At 43.0% G+C, this 19,540-nt stretch overlaps 1 protein-coding gene across 2 annotated transcripts in view; it reads left to right on the top strand.

The window, feature by feature from the left end:
- The window catches only part of chaf1a (chromatin assembly factor 1, subunit A (p150)), a 58,381-nt gene that overhangs the window by 30,345 nt on the left and 8,496 nt on the right, over window positions 1-19,540 (top strand). For both annotated transcript variants that reach the window (XM_051935257.1, XM_028816498.2), the window contains exons 10-14: window positions 6,957-7,037; window positions 9,557-9,652; window positions 12,704-12,956; window positions 15,988-16,472; window positions 16,587-16,680. In XM_051935257.1, coding sequence (XP_051791217.1) covers window positions 6,957-7,037; window positions 9,557-9,652; window positions 12,704-12,956; window positions 15,988-16,472; window positions 16,587-16,680 — 1,009 coding nt within the window. The remainder of the gene's footprint in view (window positions 1-6,956; window positions 7,038-9,556; window positions 9,653-12,703; window positions 12,957-15,987; window positions 16,473-16,586; window positions 16,681-19,540) is intronic.

Raw genomic sequence — 19,540 nt, forward strand, 5'->3', positions numbered from 1 at the left:
AGGAACAGTGTGGTTTTCGTCCTTGTCGCGGAACAGTGGACCAGCTCTACACCCTTAGCAGAGTCCTGGAGGGTGCATGGGAGTTCGCCCAACCAGTCTACATGTGTTTTGTGGACTTGGAAAAGGCGTTTGACTGTGTCCCTTGGGGAATCCTGTGCGGGGTGCTCCGGGAGTATGGGGTACCAGTCCCTGTACAACCGGTGTCAGAGCTTGGTCTGCATTGCCAGCAGTAAGTCGAACCCGTTTCCAGTGAGAGTTGGACTCAGCCAGGGCTGCCCTTTGTCACCGATTCTGTTCATAACTTTTATGGACAGAATTTCTAGGCGCAGCCAGGGCGTTGAGGGGGTCCGGTTTAGTGGACTCAGGATTGGGTCACTGCTTTTTGCAGATGATGTTGTCCTGTTTGCTTCATCAGGCTGTGATCTTCAGCTCTCTCTGGATAGGTTCGCATCTGAGTGTGACGCAGCTGGGATGGGAATCAGCACCTCCAAATCCGAGACCATGGTCCTCAGCCGGAAAGGGGTGGAGTGCCCTCTCAGGGTTGGAAGCGAGATCCTGCCTCAAGTGGAGGAGTTCAAGTATATCGGGTTCTTGTTCACGAGTGAGGGAAGAATGGAGTGTGAGATCGACAAGCAGATCGGTGCGGCGTCCGCAGTGATGCGGGTTCTGCATCGGTCTGTCGTTGTGAAAAAGGAGCTGAGCCGTAAGGCAAAGCTCTCAATTTACTAGTCGATCTATGTTCCTACCCTCACCTATGGTCATGAGCTATGGGTAGTGACCGAAAGAACGAGATCGCAAAAACAAGCGGCTGAAATGAGTTTCCTCCGCAGGGTGTCTGGGCTTTCCCTTAAAGATAGGGTGAGAAGCTCAGTCATCTGGGAGGGGCTCAGAGTAGAGCCGCTGCTCCTCCGCATCGAGAGGAGTCAGATGAGGTGGCTCGGGCATCTGATCAGCATGCTCCCTGGACGCCTCCCTGGTGAGGGGAGGCCCCGGGGACGACCCAGGACACGCTGGAGGGACTATGTCTTCCGGCTGGCCTGGGAATGCCTCAGGATTCTCCCGGAAGAGCTAGAAGAAGTGGCCGGGGAGAGGGAAGTCTGGGTGTCTCTGCTCAAGCTGCTGCCCCCGCGACCTGACCTCGGATAATCGAAAGAGGATGGATGGATGAAGCAGACCCTTACCCTCTACCGTCCCTTTGCAATGGTGGCGGGACTATGTACACCCTAGGCATGTTCAGAGCTGGGTCATCTAAAGCTTTGTGCTCCATGTAGGATCTCCTTTGACGAACAGATTTGGTTTGAAAGGTCAGAGAAAAAAAGGTTCACAACAACCTTCATGGCAATACAAATTAGAAGACTGCATACCCTGCCCAGGATAAGGTTACCAGGACTCGCTCCTGGTGGGGATGGCATTTGGCTGTGAGAGCCTAGTGGTTGGGCACCCCATATAATCTGACCAGCCTCATCCTGAAATGGTGATATGAAACCATTTTGTTGGCTCACCACTTGCAGGGTCAGGTGTGATACCAGTTCAGTGGCAGGTATGGGCAGAAAACAACTAGATGGACTAGACCCTGGCAATGGTGTCTGGCTTTGGCAACTTGGAACATTTATGTCTCTGATAAGGTTAGGAGCATGATTTGGTACAGGAAATGGTATACCTGGTATCGGAACCCATTGCAACCAAACTTCTTGATCGGGGGTGGTCTCTCTTATGCTGAGGTTCTGAGAGTAAATGTTTCTGATGGCTGTGCAGTTGTATTTCCCCAACCCCGCCCCCCCTTGGTGATGAGTAAGCTATCTTAGTGCAGCTACAAGTTGCATAGTGTCATCCTCTGACTGCTTGTACATATACACCTAATATCTGGTTGGAGTATTCAGCCTTCTTAGGGAAGGTGAGTGAAGTGCTTTAAAGGATGCCACCTGCAGTCTTGCTGGGTTACTACAATGCTCACGTCTGGAAGATACCTGGAGGGGTGTGATTGGGAGAAATGGCCTGTCAGACCTGAACAAATAAAGTGAATTATTGTATTTATGTGCTACTCATGGATTGCTCATAACAAACATAGTATTTAAAAACAAGGAGGCTCATAAGTGTACCTGGTACCAGAGCATCTTGGACTGAAGGTCACTGATAAACTTTGTAGTTGTGTTGTCTGGCCCGAGGTCATATGTTTTGCAAGCTGTCAAAGAGAGGGGCAGAGCTTTCAGCTGATCACTACTTGGTAGTAAGTTGGATACAAAGCAGGAGGTGTAGGCTGGATAGATGGGGGGAGCCCTAGATATGCAATTTGGGAGTTCTGGAAATACAGTGGTGTGAAAAAACACATTTAACCATTAGTCAAATATAACACAAGTAAACACAAAATGCAGTTTTTAAATGATGGTTTTTATTATTTAGGGAGAAAAAAAATCCAAACCTACATGGCCCTGTGTGAAAAAGTAATTGCCCCCTTGTTCAAAAATAACCTAACTGTGGTGTATCACACCTGAGTTCAATTTCCGTAGCCACCCCCAGGCCTGATTACTGCCACACCTGTTTCAATCAAGAAATCACTTAAATAGGAGCTGCCTGACACAGAGAAGTAGACCAAAAGCACCTCAAAAGCTAGACATCATGCCAAGATCCAAAGAAATTCAGGAACAAATGAGAACAGAAGTAATTGAGATCTATCAGTCTGGTAAAGGTTATAAAGCCATTTCTAAAGCTTTGGGACTCCAGCGAACCACAGTGAGAGCCATTATCCACAAATGCAAAAACATGGAACAGTGGTGAACCTTCTCAGGAGTGGCCGGCCGACCAAAATTACCCCAAGAGCGCAGAGACGACTCATCTGAGAGGTCACAAAAGACCCCAGGACAACGTCTAAAGAACTGCAGGCCTCACTTGCCTCAATTAAGGTCAGTGTTCACGACTCCACCATAAGAAAGAGACTGGGCAAAAACGGCCTGCATGGCAGATGTCCAAGACACAAACCACTGTTAAGCAAAAAGAACATTAGGGCTCGTCTCAATTTTGCTAAGAAACATCTCAATGATTGCCAAGACTTTTGGGAAAATACCTTGTGGACTGATGAGACAAAAGTTCAACTTTTTGGAAGGCAAATGTCCCGTTACATCTGGCGTAAAAGGAACACAGCATTTCAGAAAAAGAACATCATACCAACAGTAAAATATGGTGGTGGTAGTGTGATGGTCTGGGGTTGTTTTGCTGCTTCAGGACCTGGAAGGCTTGCTGTGATAGATGGAACCATGAATTCTACTGTCTACCAAAAAATCCTGAAGGAGAATGTCCGGCCATCTGTTCGTCAACTCAAGCTGAAGCGATCTTGGGTGCTGCAACAGGACAATGACCCAAAACACACCAGCAAATCCACCTCTGAATGGCTGAAGAAAAACAAAATGAAGACTTTGGAGTGGCCTAGTCAAAGTCCTGACCTGAATCCAATTGAGATGCTATGGCATGACCTTAAAAAGGCGGTTCATGCTAGAAAACCCTCAAATAAAGCTGAATTACAACAATTTTGCAAAGATGAGTGGGGCAAAATTCCTCCAGAGCGCTGTAAAAGACTCATTGCAAGTTATCGCAAACGCTTGATTGCAGTTATTGCTGCTAAGGGTGGCCCAACCAGTTATTAGGTTCAGGGGGCAATTACTTTTTCACACAGGGCCATGTAGGTTTGGATTTTTTTTTTCTCCCTAAATAATAAAAACCACCATTTACAAACTGCATTTTGTGTTTACTTGTGTTATATTTGACTAATGGTTAAATGTGTTTGATGGTCAGAAACATTTTGTGTGACAAACATGCAAAAGAATAAGAAATCAGGAAGGGGGGCAAATAGTTTTTCACACCACTGTACCTGGCTGAGGCCTCTGTTTGTGATGAGTTCAACTCCTACCTTTCAGTGGAATCTCTTCCAACATTGAGTCCAAATGTACCCTGTTCTAGACCTCAGCTGTGGAAGTGACTGCAAAGAGCATTTCATGGTGGCAACCCTGGGACCTCATGGTGGACACCAGAGTTGAGGGAATCTGTCAATACTAAAGGTGACCTTCAGGGAAATGCTCTCTGTGGGATCTCCAGACTCGGTTCAGAGGTACTGACATGCTAAGCTGCCTGCTGCAAAAGTGGTTCTAGAAGCCAAAGATCAAACATGGGAGGAGTTTGGTGAGGCCATGGAGAAAGAATATTATACTGTATGGCCTTTATGGTGTTTTGGCAAATTATGCAACGTCTCAGAACGGAGAAGTCATGATCTTGCCCAGACTATGTTAAGCATGAATGTAAAGGTACTGACTTCTTCTGGGAAAATTGTAAAATGGTGGAAGAATAGCTTTGAGAACTCTTCAACTTGGTGGACATGCCCTTCTATCAGGAGTTAGTATTGGCTACATCCAGTGGGAGGATCCCATCATTGTTGCCAAAGTCATTATGATGGTCTATGAAGTCTGTGGTGGTGAGGCTGCTGGGGTTGGATGAGATCCGACCAAAGATTTTGAAAGCGCTGGACATTGTTGGGATAGGGAGTTTAACACATCTGTTCAATGTTGCATGGAGGGTGGGAAGGCCCTGTCCTTGCCTACGGTTATGAGCTTTAGGCAATGACCAAAAGAATGAGATCGCAAGTACAATGTCAGAAATGAGGCTTCCTTGCAGGGCATCTGGGCTGACACTCTGACAGGGTGAGAAGCTCAGCAATTCAGCAGAGCCTCAGAGTGGAGTTATTACTCCTTCAGATCAAGAGGAGACAGTTCAGGTGGTCTGGGCATGCCCTGAGGGGTGTTATCTCTTGGCTGTCTTGGGAACATCAGCGAATATCCCAGAAAGAGCTGGAATCTGTAGCTGGAGACAGGGAAATCTGGGCTGGTCTGGTTAGTCTGCTGCCACTGTGACTCTCCCAGGAAAAGCTGTTCCAGAAGATGAGATGAGTTGTGCAACAGACATTTTTAGATGCTGTCTCATTTAAAGAACTCCTCCACACATGACATTCACTTCCCCCAATGTTAATGCTACTTTTGAAGACAGTATTGTGAATTTACAACTGTCGAGAAAAGATCCTAAGGCAGGAGCAGGTGTCAGGATGTGTAGAACCTTTTAAAAACATTATTTTAGTTGTAGTATAAATCTTAATCATTGCTTTTATGATCACTGTTTTAGACAGTATCTGATAATGCAGGTATTGAAACATGCTGTCAATGCTTTACTCATTTTAGAGTGCATTTGTGTGTTGGTGTGAGGCAGTTCATAAGGACATTTTTAGGGATGCACCGATACCGAAACGGGTATCTGGTATCGGCCTCTGTACCACATTTTCTAAAGTACTCATACTCGTTAAAAGTCCCCCGATACCGGGGACCGATACCACGGTCTGAGAAATGTCAATGTTTGAGCGGCGTGTAAGGGGTTAATCACAGGCGCCGAGTGCCCGCCCCCAGGCCCCGGCTGCAGCTCAGAGCGGGGAGAAGGCGAGGCGAGACATGTCAGCCGTGTGGAACTATTTCAAAGTGAATGAAGACGACAAAACAAAGGCGGACTGCAAATTGTGCTCAGCGAAATTGTCCAGAGGAGGCTCAAAAGGTAGCGCATTTAACACAAGTAATTTAATCAAGCACCTAAAATCCCAACACGACAACGAGTACAAAGAGTTTACCCACGCTTCTAAACCAACACAACCCACGCTGCAGCAAACTCTTGCAAGACGAGAGAAAATGTCCAGAGACAATCCACGTGCTGTGAAAATAACACAGGCAATTATCGAGTACATTGCATTGACTGACCAGCCACTCTCGGAGGTAGAAAATGTGGAATTCCTGCGTCTCCTCCATGTTCTGGAGCCCAGATATGATGTCCCAAGCCGCCGCTACATGACTGACACGGAGCTGCCTAAACTACACGACTCCGTGAAAAAACATATCCACAGCCTACTGCAAGCCTCCTCTGCGTTTAGTTTCACCACGGATATTTGGACAAGCAGTGTTAGCCCCGTGTTGCTAATTAGCCTAACCTCCCAGTGGATAGGCGAGAGTTTCTTGTTTTTTTTGTTAAATTATATGACTAAAGCTGTTACCTGTAAATTTAAATCATGTTTTTATTAAGTACTCGGTATAGGCAAGTACTCGGTATCGGCGAGTACTGAAATGCAAGTACTCGTACTCGTTTTACAAAAAAGTGGTATCGGTGCATCCCTAGACATTTTCTGCTTTAGAATGGCTCTTGAAAAAGTTTTTTTTTTTTATATATATATATATCCATTACAGTAAGAAAAAAATCAGTTCTGGCAGTTACTTTATTTTGTTGATAAGTGAGCTGCTGTTTTCTTGCTGTGATGGATGTGTAAAAGGTTTACTAAACAGTAGACTTTATGTCCGTCACTCACCTCAGGATTGAGTTTTTGGAAGGGCTTTTACACAGCACTTTTACATTTAGAGCCAAGCTTTTCTACAGGACATATGCAGGACCTGATTTTATAGTACGTGGTATGGGACATAATTTTAGTGGTACTACCTGGGCCAAAAGTCTTTGCCTTTTGAAAGAGGGTGGGGATTAAAAAAATAAAATAAAGTTCTTTCTGTTCCTCATTCTAAAGAATGGTTGGTATATCTTTTAAATTACTTTTCCCTTTAACTTAGATTTTGACATCACAAAACATGCAAGGTCGGTTGAATATGAAGGGTGTGGTATTACAGAAAATGCTTCTCTCTTGCTATCCATTATCATGATGGCTCAAGGGCTAGACTTGCATTGAACATGCTTTAAAGTATGCAGAAAGAGTTTGTTTTAGGTATTGCAACTCTGTTGGCATTTTGAGTGGAACATCGTACCTTTTATAATTCAACCTAGTGCCATTGTTAGTCTTTCAACATTTTGATGAACTTTTAATGACTGTGAGTAACTTTGAACAAAGATGTTGCCGGTAGGTCTGCAGAACTTTAAGTGTGAATGCTTTGTTTCAGGATCACTTGGAATATGAAGTAGATAGTGATGAAGAATGGGAAGAGGAGGAACCAGGAGAATCTCTGTCGCACTCTGAGGGTGTAAGAAATTATTTCCACTTTTCTGTACTATCGTGTATTTACTGCATTGTGTTATAAATGAATATGCACAGCCCCTGCTTTGTACTGGGCTTTACCTGGAGAGATGCTTCTTTCTAAGACTGTAATCTCATTGAGTAGAACACATACTCAGCAACAGGTAGTGGCCAAAATTGGAAACACCAACATGTTCACACTTAACAGGTTTATGGATCACCATTTGCCTTGTCTGCTCATTTTACATTTATGGGTGTGACACGGCACCATTACCATTCCAGGTCTTCCTGACTGGTAATTCTCAGACTATAAGGCTTGGAGAATGCACGTCTAACACACTTACTCTGAATGCCAGATCACTTTTTTTTTTTTTTCTCAATGTTTACACACTATTGTGTTCCTAAGAATGACGTATTTGCTGATGAAACAATAGTAGTTTGTCTAATTATCATCAGTGATCACATAGGGCTACAAAAATCAATCTGTCCCCTCATTGTCCATCCATCCATTTTCCAACCCGCTGAATCCGAACACAGGGTCACGGGGGTCTGCTGGAGCCAATCCCAGCCAACACAGGGCACAAGGCAGGAACCAATCCCGGGCAGGGTGCCAACCCACCGCAGGACACACACAAACACAACCACACACCAAGCACACACTAGGGCCAATTTAGAATCGCCAATCCACCTAACCTGCATGTCTTTGGACTGTGGGAGGAAACCGGAGCGCCCGGAGGAAACCCACGCAGACACGTGGAGAACATGCAAACTCCACGCAGGGAGGACCCGGGAAGTGAACCCAGGTCTCCTAACTGCGAGGCAGCAGCGCTACCACTGCGCCACCGTGCTGCCCCCCTCATTGTCAATTAAGTAATAGAACTGATTGTGGACTATGAGAGATTTGAAGGTAGTTATGAGCCTGTTCACATTATTAGACTTTTCTAAATAAATAGTTGCTAGCTTTAAGTTCTTACAGTGCAGCATTACTGTGGATCTCCTAGTTCAACACCACTAACAGTTGTGGCTCAGAAGAACCTTAATTTTAGTTAAGATTATGGAAAATCAGTCCATCAAGCCAGATCTTCAGTAACATCTTTAAAGGTACAGTGAGGAGCATACTGTCTGATTACATCATAATCTTATAAGGAAACTGCACAGTGGCCAAGGTCACATAATAAACAATAATTTTCTGTCAAGTCATTCATGAAAAAAAATGTTTTTCACTGTCTCAAACTCCATGTAGAACAAAAACAGCAACCTGTTTGCCTCCCACCGATTATCCAGCAATAGCAGGCGATGCTGTACCAGTAGACCTGCTAACTCTTGACTGTCTTGTATTTGATATGTTCCTTTAGTGTGATCCTGGTGCTATTTGCTTTGGTTTGTATAGCAGTTTTTGTCTGCTGTGTAGTTTCATGTACTGTTGTTGCATATTTTTTTTCCCTGCTTCTGGCAGTAGCAACAAAAACATTTTTATTGTACTTTAAATTGTAACAAATAATACTGAGCTGAAGCAAGACCATTAGATCTCACATTGAAAATAGAAATTAATGCCTCCGGCATTGTTCCAGAGTCACTTTTAGATATGAGATTAAGTTCACATCTGGTGAGTGAAAAGAAAGTCTTAGTAAATGTATAAGTCCATCCATTATCCAACCCATTATATTCTAACTACAGGGTCACGGGGGGGGGGTCTGCTGGAGCCAATCCCAGGCAACACAGGGCGCAAGGCAGGAAATAAACCCCGGGCGCCTGCCCACCGCAGGGTCATCTGTTGACTCTTTGCACATCTCATTTTTATTTGGCTGCCCTTTAACAAAACAAAAAGCAATTGAAGGACTGAGTTTTAAATAAAAGACAATTTAAATGAAGGGAAAATCAAGTTAATTAGCAGCAAAAAAGGGTCACTAATTAAGAATGGTGTTGGAATGAAAATCTGCAGCCACAGCAGTGCTCCAGGAATGGAGTTGTAGACCCATGAAGTAGACAAGTTACTTCATAAGGTGCAACAATACGTGAGAAAAGTCAGTCAGTCATTGTCCAACCCGCTATATCCTAACACAAGGTCACGGGGGGTCTGCTGGAGCCAATCCCAGCCAGCACAGGGTGCAAGGCAGGAACAAATCCCGGGCAGGGTGCCAGCACACACACCAAGCACACACTAGACAATTTAGAATCGCCAATGCACCTTACCTGTGGGAGGAAACCAGAGGAAACTCACGCAGACACGGGGAGAACATGCAAACTCCACGCAAGGAGAACCCGGGAAGCAAACCCAGGTCTCCTAACTGCGAGGCAGCAGCGCTACCCACTGCACCATGAGAATACACATTCTATAAGTAACTTTTTTGTCACTGAGTAACTGAACTTGTGTACTGTGTTCCGTGAAATAGAGTACAGCTTACAATAAACTGTACTGTAGTTCTATTCCTTAAAATTTCTTTTTGATAAGTTCATTATAGAAATTTTGATATTTAAGATAAATGTAATTTGATTTTGTGTTTTGAATGTCTTTCTTTATGTAAGGATGATGATGATGATGGCGGAGATGATGATGACGACGACGATGGCTTCTTTGTTCCCCATGGCTACCTATCAGAAGGAGAAGGAGCATCTGAAGAGGTATCACCCTGTCAAATACCTTATGTCTCCTTTAAGGGAGGAATTCTTTGGCCTATTGTCGTCTTGGATTTCTGGGTTAGAATTTGGATCCTTGTTGAGTGCTGCTGCAGTGGGTTTTTTTTTTTTTTTTTTTTTTAAGTCCGTTTGAGATTATGTTTATAGAAGAAGTGCATAGTGAATGATTCTTTTTATTCCTTACAAGAGCAGGCTATTTAGCCCAACAGAGCTTATTTATTATGCACAAATTAAGCTTTGTTTTGGTTATTGTGGTTTTTGTAACAACCTACGTTTAGAACCCTGGTACAACTGTTTCAGGCTGAGGAATTGTTCTTGCTTTGACCACTGTATATATTTTTTTATCTTTTTTTATTTAATTATTTCTTTTAATGCTTTTCTTGTCTACAGTGGTGTCCTGTTATAATACCTACTGCTTTTAATTTGCGGTTAAAATGTTTCCTGCATTGAAAAAAGCATACTTTTAGATTCAACCACCTTTTTTTACAGTTGTTTTTTCATGAACTACTTAAGTTTTACTCTCGGATCCCAAATATGTGTGTGCTAGATTAGCTAGAAAAATGTTGACTGAGTGTATGTATGCTCTGTGATAAATTATCATCCTGATTTGTACCAGCTCCCTACAAATGAGAATCACGTAATTGGCTTAGAAATGGATGACTAGAATGTCAGTGGTCTGTTTTATATGTATTAGGTTGCGGTATAGGTTAGAGTTGTTATGTATTGTAGTGTTAAATACAGTAATCCCTCCTCCATCGCGGGGGTTGCGTTCCAGAGCCACCCGCGAAATAAGAAAATCTGCGAAGTAGAAACCATATGTTTATATGGTTATTTTCATATTGTCATGCTTGGGTCACAGATTTGCGCAGAAACACAGGAGGTTGTAAAGAGACAGGAACGTTATTCAAACACTGCAAACAAACATTTGTCTCTTTTTCAAAAGTTTAAACTGTGCTCCATGACAAGACAGAGATGACAGTTCCGTCTCACAATTAAAAGAATGCAAACATATCTTCTCTTCAAAGGAGTGCGCGTCAGGAGCAGAGCATGTCAGAAACAGAGCATGTCAGAAACACACAAAATCAATAGGGCTGTTTGGCTTTTAAGTATGTGAAGCACCGCCGGTACAAAGCTGTTGAAGGCGGCAGCTCACACCCCCTCCGTCAGGAGCAGGGAGAGAGAGACAGACAGAGAAAAACAAAGTCAAAAATCAATACGTGCCCTTTGAGCTTTTAAGTATGCGAAGCACCGTGCAGCATGTCGTTTCAAGAAGCAGCTGCACACAGAAGGTAGCAACGTGAAGATAATCTTTCAGCATTTTTAGACGAGCGTCCGTATCGTCTAGGTGTGCAAACAGCCCCCCTGCTCACACCCCCTACGTCAGGATCACAGAAAGTCAGCGCAAGAGAGAGAAAGAAAAGTAAGTTGGGTAGCTTCTCAGCCATCTGCCAATAGCGTCCCTTGTATGAAATCAACTGGGAAAACCAACTGAGGAAGCATGTACCAGAAATTAAAAGACCCATTGTCCTCAGAAATCCGCGAACCAGCAAAAAATCCGCGATATATATTTAAATATGTTTACATATAAAATCTGCGATAGAGTGAAGCCACGAAAGGCGAAGCACGATATAGCGAGGGATCACTGTAATTACAATAAAAAAAAGTACTAGTCATAAAAAAACCAAAAAAAAAAAAGATTTTAATAAAGTCGCACGATAGACTTGAGTAAAGAGACTGCTGTGCGATAAGAGGAAAGATGGTTAGTTATTAGCTCTTGAAAGACTGTGTAGGTAAAGAGAGAATTGAAAAACTGAGAACAAGTTGTTGCTTTTGATTGCAGTCACTTAACCTTGCATCACCTTTGACGTTAAGTAAATTATTTAGCTAAAAAATGATCAGGCTGCCTTAAGAGATAAACAGGATTCACTGTTGTTTTCCTCATCATTGCCCAGTGGGGGCTGGGTAGTCTCATGGCCTTGGAACCCCTGCAGATTTTGCTCTTTTTTTCCCTCCAGACCTCTGGAGTTTTGTTTTTTTTTTTTTTTCCTGTCGTCCTGGCCATCGGATCATACTTTTTTCTTTAATTAGTATTGCCTAATTTTGTTTTTATATATATTTTTTCGTCATCTTGTAAAGCACTTTGAGTTACATCATTTGTATGAAAACGTGCTCTAGAAATAAATGTTATCATGCTTAGCATCTGCCATCTGTGATTGGCAGTGTGATAGATTGAGGTCTCCGTGACCCCTTGAACCCTCAGACTAGACGTCAGACACCAGGTAAAAGTCCAAATAATGGTTTATTAATAATAATTATAATAATAATTGTGCACAAAGCACCCTCCTCTCCACAATACTCAATAATAATAATAATAAACAATAATCCTCCACACTCCCAGACGCGTTGCCACCCTTCCACCCAGCTCAGCTCAACGTCTGGGATTTCCCATAGTCCTTTTATATTCCCTGACCCGGACGTGTTTCCCATTCTACAGTCCATGTGATTTCTTATCACTTCCGGGTCAGATAAAAAGTCCTTTTCTTCAACCCGGAACATGCCTACGACGAACTTCCGGGTTATAGGGCACAAACAACTCTCTGGGCCTCCCTGCAGCGTCATCTGTTGGCCCCTGTGATATCCAGCAGGGCTGTAAAGGAAAACTCCATCGTCCATGATTCCCTGCTGGTATTCGGGGTACTTCCATGCAGCAGGGACAGCTCCATCTGGCGGCCTGTGGGTGTTGGCCAGGGTGACAGGCCGGCCATATCCCACAGCAGTTACAACTGTTGTCTTGATGTGATCATTTTATTTCTTCAGGTTTGAGCTATGTACAAATTGAAAATTGTACATAAGTAGGGACAGCCCTATATTAATAAGTGGATGTTTGTACACTGGATATTCTCAAATCAGTGTAGATGTTCATCTGCTTTTGTCATCCATGCATTGTTTTCAGTTCACTAATGGAATTAAAGATGCGGATGCACTTTTTGTTGTGTACTCTGTAGTACATTTGACTGTGCTATTTTGTTGAAACAGGAATGCATGGATCCTGAGAACCAAAAGGTACGTCAGAAGCTAAAGGCAAAGGAATGGGACGAGCTGATGTCCAAAGGAAAAAAGTTTAAAGTGCTGCAGCCTGTGGTGATTGGGTGTATGTGGGACAGTGAGAGCACGGAAGAGACAAAGCTGAGAATGCTGAGGCAATATGAACTGTGTACTGTGGAACCACTGACTGCAGAAGATTCCCCCTCATCTGAGAGCAAGCTCAAAGATAGGAAGGAGGACCACAGTGAGTGTTAAATGTTGGGACCGATTCTCGAAGTTTCAGATATTATATACGTAGAATAATTGATAATAAGTTTTGAGCCCAGTGTGTTAAGGGAAGTCCAAGTTAAAGCAGACAAGGTTTAATTTTCAACATAATCCATGTGAACACTAACATATTTGTTATAGAGTTCATAGGTGCTTTCTGTGTCACTCAAATAATTCCTAAATTAACACCGTGTGACCCACGGTGTTTAGGTATCAATTATGATATCTGCAAATGTATTATTTATCATGTTATTATGTAATTCTTTAAATTGGGCAACAGGTGTATTCACACAAGGCCAGCTTTGGAGAATATGATGGGCATAGCAATGCTGAAAATCCAAGTTTTTGCAGTGCAGAGGACCCTTTCAAACTCTGTGGTCAGGCACATTATAATGAAGGGGTAGGGAGGGGGCAACTGACAGGTTTCTTTACTGCTTTCCCTTACTGACTGAATTTGCTAAAGGAGATCATTGTAATGTTGACCAGCTGTGCGAGTCTTCTGCGGTGGTTAATCTATGTGGACTACAACCTTAGCCTCATAGATTTTGTGAGCATAACCTTGTCAGCACTAACTTTGACCTTAAATCTCTGTGGTACAAGCAAATCACCATTTTTCCAATGTTGAGACTGTTGTTTGGACTCTGGGTCATAATGATAGGTTTCATCCCCAGTTATAAAATGCTTCTTAAATTTCTCCCTGCCTGAATTTGTTACCTTGAGAATCTTTTGATTTTTTTTTTTTTCCTCATTTGATTTGGATTTTCTCATGACATCTTCTTTGATAAACAGTTCAGTAACGTCTATATCAGTAGTGTTTGTTGTTACAATATAGTACTTTATTTACTTATTTGGCTGATGTCTTTATGCAAAGTAGCAAACAACATTTGAAATGTACTTGGTTACATTTCTTTTGTTTTTCCAGTTGGGGCACAGGCAGGTGAGGTGTCTTGCTCAGGGTCGCCCAGCGTCGGCAGCAGGATTTAAACCCTACAACCTCAGGGTTTGAAATCCAAAAACTTAACCACTACACTACCCTGCCTGCCATGCTCATACTTGCTATTGTTTGTTCCTTTGACTTCACCATACTGCCATCAAGTTAGTAACTTGACTCATTTACAAACATCTAGTAGACCTTTCAGTAAGGTACTACTGATTTTATTTTTCCTGTATCCCTTATTTATTGTAGACCACACATGTATATGTATTCATATACCATCCCAACAAATCATCCATAAATTCCTTGTGAACTGCTGTATGAAATGCTCCAGTGTTCTGTCCAACACTCTGGAGCGAGCACTGCATGTTCTGAACTCCTTATGGATATACAGACTGTCCTTTGCCACATGTCTTATACTCTTAGGATTGTAGGCCACCTGAGAGGAATGAGTGCAGAAACTAGATAAAGAGCGCTATAAAACTCAGTAGAAGTCACCATTTTTAGATAAGATTAGTGATTGTGAAAACCTGTAGTCATTGCAGCAATCAGGGACCATCTAAGAGTCCTAAGGGCTTGTTTATACTTCATGCCCGGAGCGCGTACGCGCCCGCATCATGGCTGCCACGCGTTCCCAACATTCATTTGACGCATCCTCTGAGCAGGTCCTCAATAATTAACACGACACATGTGCGTGTTGCAGTACCAGCAAAAAGTCGGGGGGCGCAGTGTGCTAAAAGTCAAGAGTCTCCGGTTACTATCTACGTGTGACAGAAAGCCGCTTTGCGGATCCTACGAGGTCGATGTGCGCGCTTCGATGTTTGAATGGTTCAATGTGGTGAAGCAAAATGCCGACATACAAATACATTCGTGGTGCTTTTATATTCAAGTGTCGCATATTCCCGATCGTAATGACACGATACATTTTAAGTCTCATGTACCGCCTTTTGTGCCGTCTTTTTTCTAGTGCTTCCTCCGGACCTGTCAGCAGCGGCAAACACCAATAGATCACCACACAGAACACATTAACTGTATGATATTCCAACTCTCTGCACATTTAGAATCCTAAGATTTATACCTGATATCATTTTCATGATGAAATGCATTAAAAGTATGTGTGTTACATTTTACAGATAAATCGAAAATTTCATTTAAGTAATGAATACTGTTAATAATTACACACATGGTGGCAGAGCGGTAGCACTGCTGTCTCGCAGGGAGTCACGTTGCTGGTATTCCCTGCCTGGAGTTTCCATGTTTTCCTGCTGGATTTCCACCGTGTGCTCCGGTTTCCTTCCAATGATAGGCAGAGCTGGTGACACTAAAATGACGCCATGTGTATGTTTCTGCTTGTAATCACCTTGCGATGAGCTTATGCCCGCCAAGGGATTGTTTCAGCCTCGTGCCCAATGCTTGCTGAAATGGACAAATCCCTGGATTGATGGATTTAATCATTAAACATCCTTTTCAGAGATATTGCAGTAAGGTGTTCTCGGAATTTAATGGGTGTTCCAGGCAATTCACAACACAACACAGCAAAGCCAAACCAGTTCTCACTGTGATGATATCTCGCACTGACACCTGGTGGATTCTTCCAGATTTCCGTAAAGTGCGTGCGCAAGTATAAACAGTAAAACGCTTGCGTAGCAGGAACGTCCGCTGGAGCATGTGTCGCGTCACGTGAAGTATAAAGCTGTTCTTACAGTGAATGGTGCCCTTAATAAACTGGGATTTATGCACTTAGGATAGGGCTAGTCTTCCTATTACACCATAATGTCCGAGACTCTTTATAGGTCACCATCATTGTAATGGGTTTTGCAGTAAAAGTCTTTATACTGTTGAGCCATGTTGATTAGCATAGTATTTTGAATTCCTCCCAAACTGGATTTATCGTGCAGTAAGAAGTGACTAGGTTATGATGTTGAATTAGATCATATTGGATCAGTGGTTCTCAACCATTTTTTTGGTTGTCTTGGGACCCAGTTTTACTTGCTTTTGGTCAATGACAATCCTAGGCAACGGATTCTGATATCCCATTCAAACAAAGACTAATGCGTTCTCTCTTCTGTTTTAGTTCTGTCTCAGCTTCTACCTCTACTTCATGGAAATGTTAATGGAAGCAAAGCAATTATTCAGGAGTTCCAAGAATGTTGCCGCCGGAATTCTCTGCCTTCTAGCACTCCTCCAGAAGGCTCAAACAGTCCCCAAAGCCCGGAGTCCCCTTTGGCAGTTGGTGAGGAGAGTGTTCCTTCAAAGTACCGCCTGAAGAGGCTGATCTCTGAGAATGCAGTGTATGAGAAGCGTTCGACTCTGAGGCGCTCCTGCTGGTATGTGCATGATGAAGTGCTGAAGCGTTTCTCACAGGAGTCTCTGCCTGTCCCTTGCCAGTGGAACTATGTAACACAGGTTCCCTTTTCCAACCGAGAAGATGGAACTGTTTTTCAGACAGGGACAGGAAATATGCCCAACACACCCCTTTCTGCAGCATCAACAAAGAGAAAACCTGTTGGCAGCATGTCCATAACAAAGTTCATGAAGAAATCTTCAGATCCTGAGCAGGTTGGTGGCTTTACATTTAAACCCTAGCTGAAATCTGTCACAATAGTCCATTTAGAAGTTGTAGTGTGCCTGAGAGCACAATTTTTATAATGCCAATACGTTTTATATCTGTAGTCTGATGCAATGGAGACAGATGGATTTCAGGCTGACACAGAGGAAGATGAAGAGGACGGAGACTGTATGATTGTTTGTGAAAATATCAATACAGGCAAGTGATTCAGAGCTGGAGTACCATATTGTCAAATTTCTTGTATTTTTCCCCATATTCTTTGCCTTAATTCTTTAGGAGTGTAATCATTTCAAAAAATGGCGTACTGGAAATGCTTCAGCTGTTTTTGGGACCATATAAACATCCATTCAAATATATAAAACAGTTCTTCATTAGCAAATATAGGCTTCTACATTTGCTTTACCTTTTCTTTATTATCATGAAGGGTGGGAAGTTTTGGCATTAGGCCAATTTGCTTATTTCATACATATACTGTACATACAGGTAGAGTTCACTTACTTCAGTTCTTAACTCTTTTAGGGCGGATGTCGACTTTTGTCGACAGGAGGGGTTGAGGGCGACAATCAGCTGTTAATGGCGACAAATCTCACTGTCACATCACAGGCATTCCCTCTGTGCTTGGAGGAATGCTAGACTCGTTGACTCGGCAAATAAACCTTGCGTGTGCGTGAGTTGCGAAATGTAAACAGGCAAGATGGCACCGACATGTGAAAAGGCAGCGAAGCAAGTGCAGAAAAGAAAACTCGCATTATGCGCATTTGCGCATTATCGCGGAGTCGGACTCTTGATTTTTTAGAATCGGACTTTATTGGCAGTGATCAGGAGATCGAGCAAGAGAGTTAGAAGCAGGCATCAGCTGATCAGACACCAGCCGATGCCGCGCCAGCGGATCTGCTGCCAGTTGCGTGCCTTCGCGCAGCCGATGCATCTACGGCAAGGTTCGCATGGGATAAATACACAGACATTGATCCGTTGAGAGCTGATCTGGCTACCGGAGTTTACAAGGCGGCATGGCTTGCTGTTGGACACGACAGATCACCAGCTGCTGTACTTCAGGCTGCTCTCTCCTGATGCTGCTTTTCAGCTACTGTCAGACGAGAAACAGGTAGGCAGAGATTTTTTTTGAATCGCGGGCTGCGTTTGCATCGCATTCTCGTTTTTCAAAGTGGAAACCCACAACGAAAGACGAGATGAAGCGCGCTGTGGCATTACAAATAGAGATGAGACAGAATTGGTGATATAACTTCAGGGAGCATTGGTCCAAACATGTTTTGTCCCCTGGTGGCTTAGGTACGTGCTGCTGCAAAGTTTTATTCACTTCTGTAATAAACAGAAGCAAATCCCATGGGGTGAGCCAGGCTATAATGCCATACATAAAGTTCATAAAGTTTCAGAAGATGAAAAGAGGTGACAATACGGTTTTCATGCTGGCAGAAAACTTGGTGGCAGTGGCATGGCACGATGGCAAATGGGTGACTTGTCTCTCTACAGTACACACTAACAATATATGTGAGAAAGTGCAGCAACAGACAATTGAAAAATAGGCACCAAAGCAACACAAATTGTAAGGAGTGCAATGTGGCAATGACTGAAATTGGCTGCTTTGAGCGAAATCAGACTTTGCTGTGTAAAATGTATGTGATATGTATGTGAAATCATAGAGTATGCAGGCTCATGCAACATGCAAGACAGTAACATTTGTCAAAAGGAAATATTTTTTGTTGATTTGATATGTTAAACAATTGCTTTGTGTTCTTTTTTAAAAAATGTTAGTTTTTGGAAAAATATTCAGCCCTGGGAGAAAAGAAACAAAAAAAAAATTAGCCCTAAAAGAGTTAATATTACCAAACATGAATTATGCCAGATTATTACAACAGCACCATCTACCGTAAAAAAAAAAAAAATAGATAATTTTTCTCTTAACTCTTTTAGGGCTAATTTTTTTTTTTTGTTTCTTTTCTCCCAGGGCTGAATATTTTTCCAAAAACTAACATTTTTTAAAAAAGAACACAAAGCAATTGTTTAACATATCAAATTAACAAAAAATATTTACTTTTGACAAATGTTACTGTCTTGCATGTTGCATGAGCCTGCATACTCTATGATTTCACATACATATCGCATACATTTTACACAGCAAAGTCTGATCTCGCTCAAAGCAGCCAATTTTAGTCATTGCCACATTGCACTCCTTACAATTTGTGTTGCTTTGGTGCCTATTTTTCAATTGTCTGTTGCTGCACTTTCTCACATATATTGTTAGTGTGTACTGTAGAGAGACAAGTCACCCATTTGCCATCGTGCCATGCCACTGCCACCAAGTTTTCTGCCTGCATGAAAACCGTATTGTCACCTCTTTTCATCTTCTGAAACTTTATGAACTTTATGTATGGCATTATAGCCTGGCTCACCCCATGGGATTTGCTTCTGTTTATTACAGAAGTGAATAAAACTTTGCAGCAGCACGTACCTAAGCCACCAGGGGACAAAACACGTTTGGACCAATGCTCCCTGAAGTTATATCACCAGTTCTGTCCCATCTCTATTTGTAATGCCACAGCGCGCTTCATCTCGTCTTTCGTTGTGGGTTTCCACTTTGAAAAACGAGAATGCAATGCAAACGCAGCCCGCGATTCAAAAAAAATCTCTGCCTACCTGTTTGTCTCGTCTGACAGTAGCTGAAAAGCAGCATCAGGAGAGAGCAGCCTGAAGTACAGCAGCTGGTGATCTGTCGTGTCCAACAGCAAGCCATGCCGTCTTGTAAACTCCGGTAGCCAGATCGGCTCTCAACGGATCAATGTCTGTGTATTTATCCCATGCGAACCTTACCGTAGATGCATCGGCTGCGAGAAGGCACTCAACTGGCAGCAGATCCGCTGGCGCGGCATCGGCTGGTGTCTGATCAGCTGATGCCTGCTTCTCACTCTCTTGCTCGATCTCCTGATCACTGCCAATAAAATCTGATTCTGAAAAATCAAGAGTCCGACTCTGCGATAATGCGCAAAACATCGTCTGCCGAGTGTTTTCTTTTCTGCACTTGCTTCGCTGCCTTTTCACA

The sequence above is a fragment of the Erpetoichthys calabaricus genome, chromosome 12 (genome assembly GCF_900747795.2).
Source record: "Erpetoichthys calabaricus chromosome 12, fErpCal1.3, whole genome shotgun sequence".
Lineage (NCBI taxonomy): Eukaryota > Metazoa > Chordata > Cladistia > Polypteriformes > Polypteridae > Erpetoichthys > Erpetoichthys calabaricus.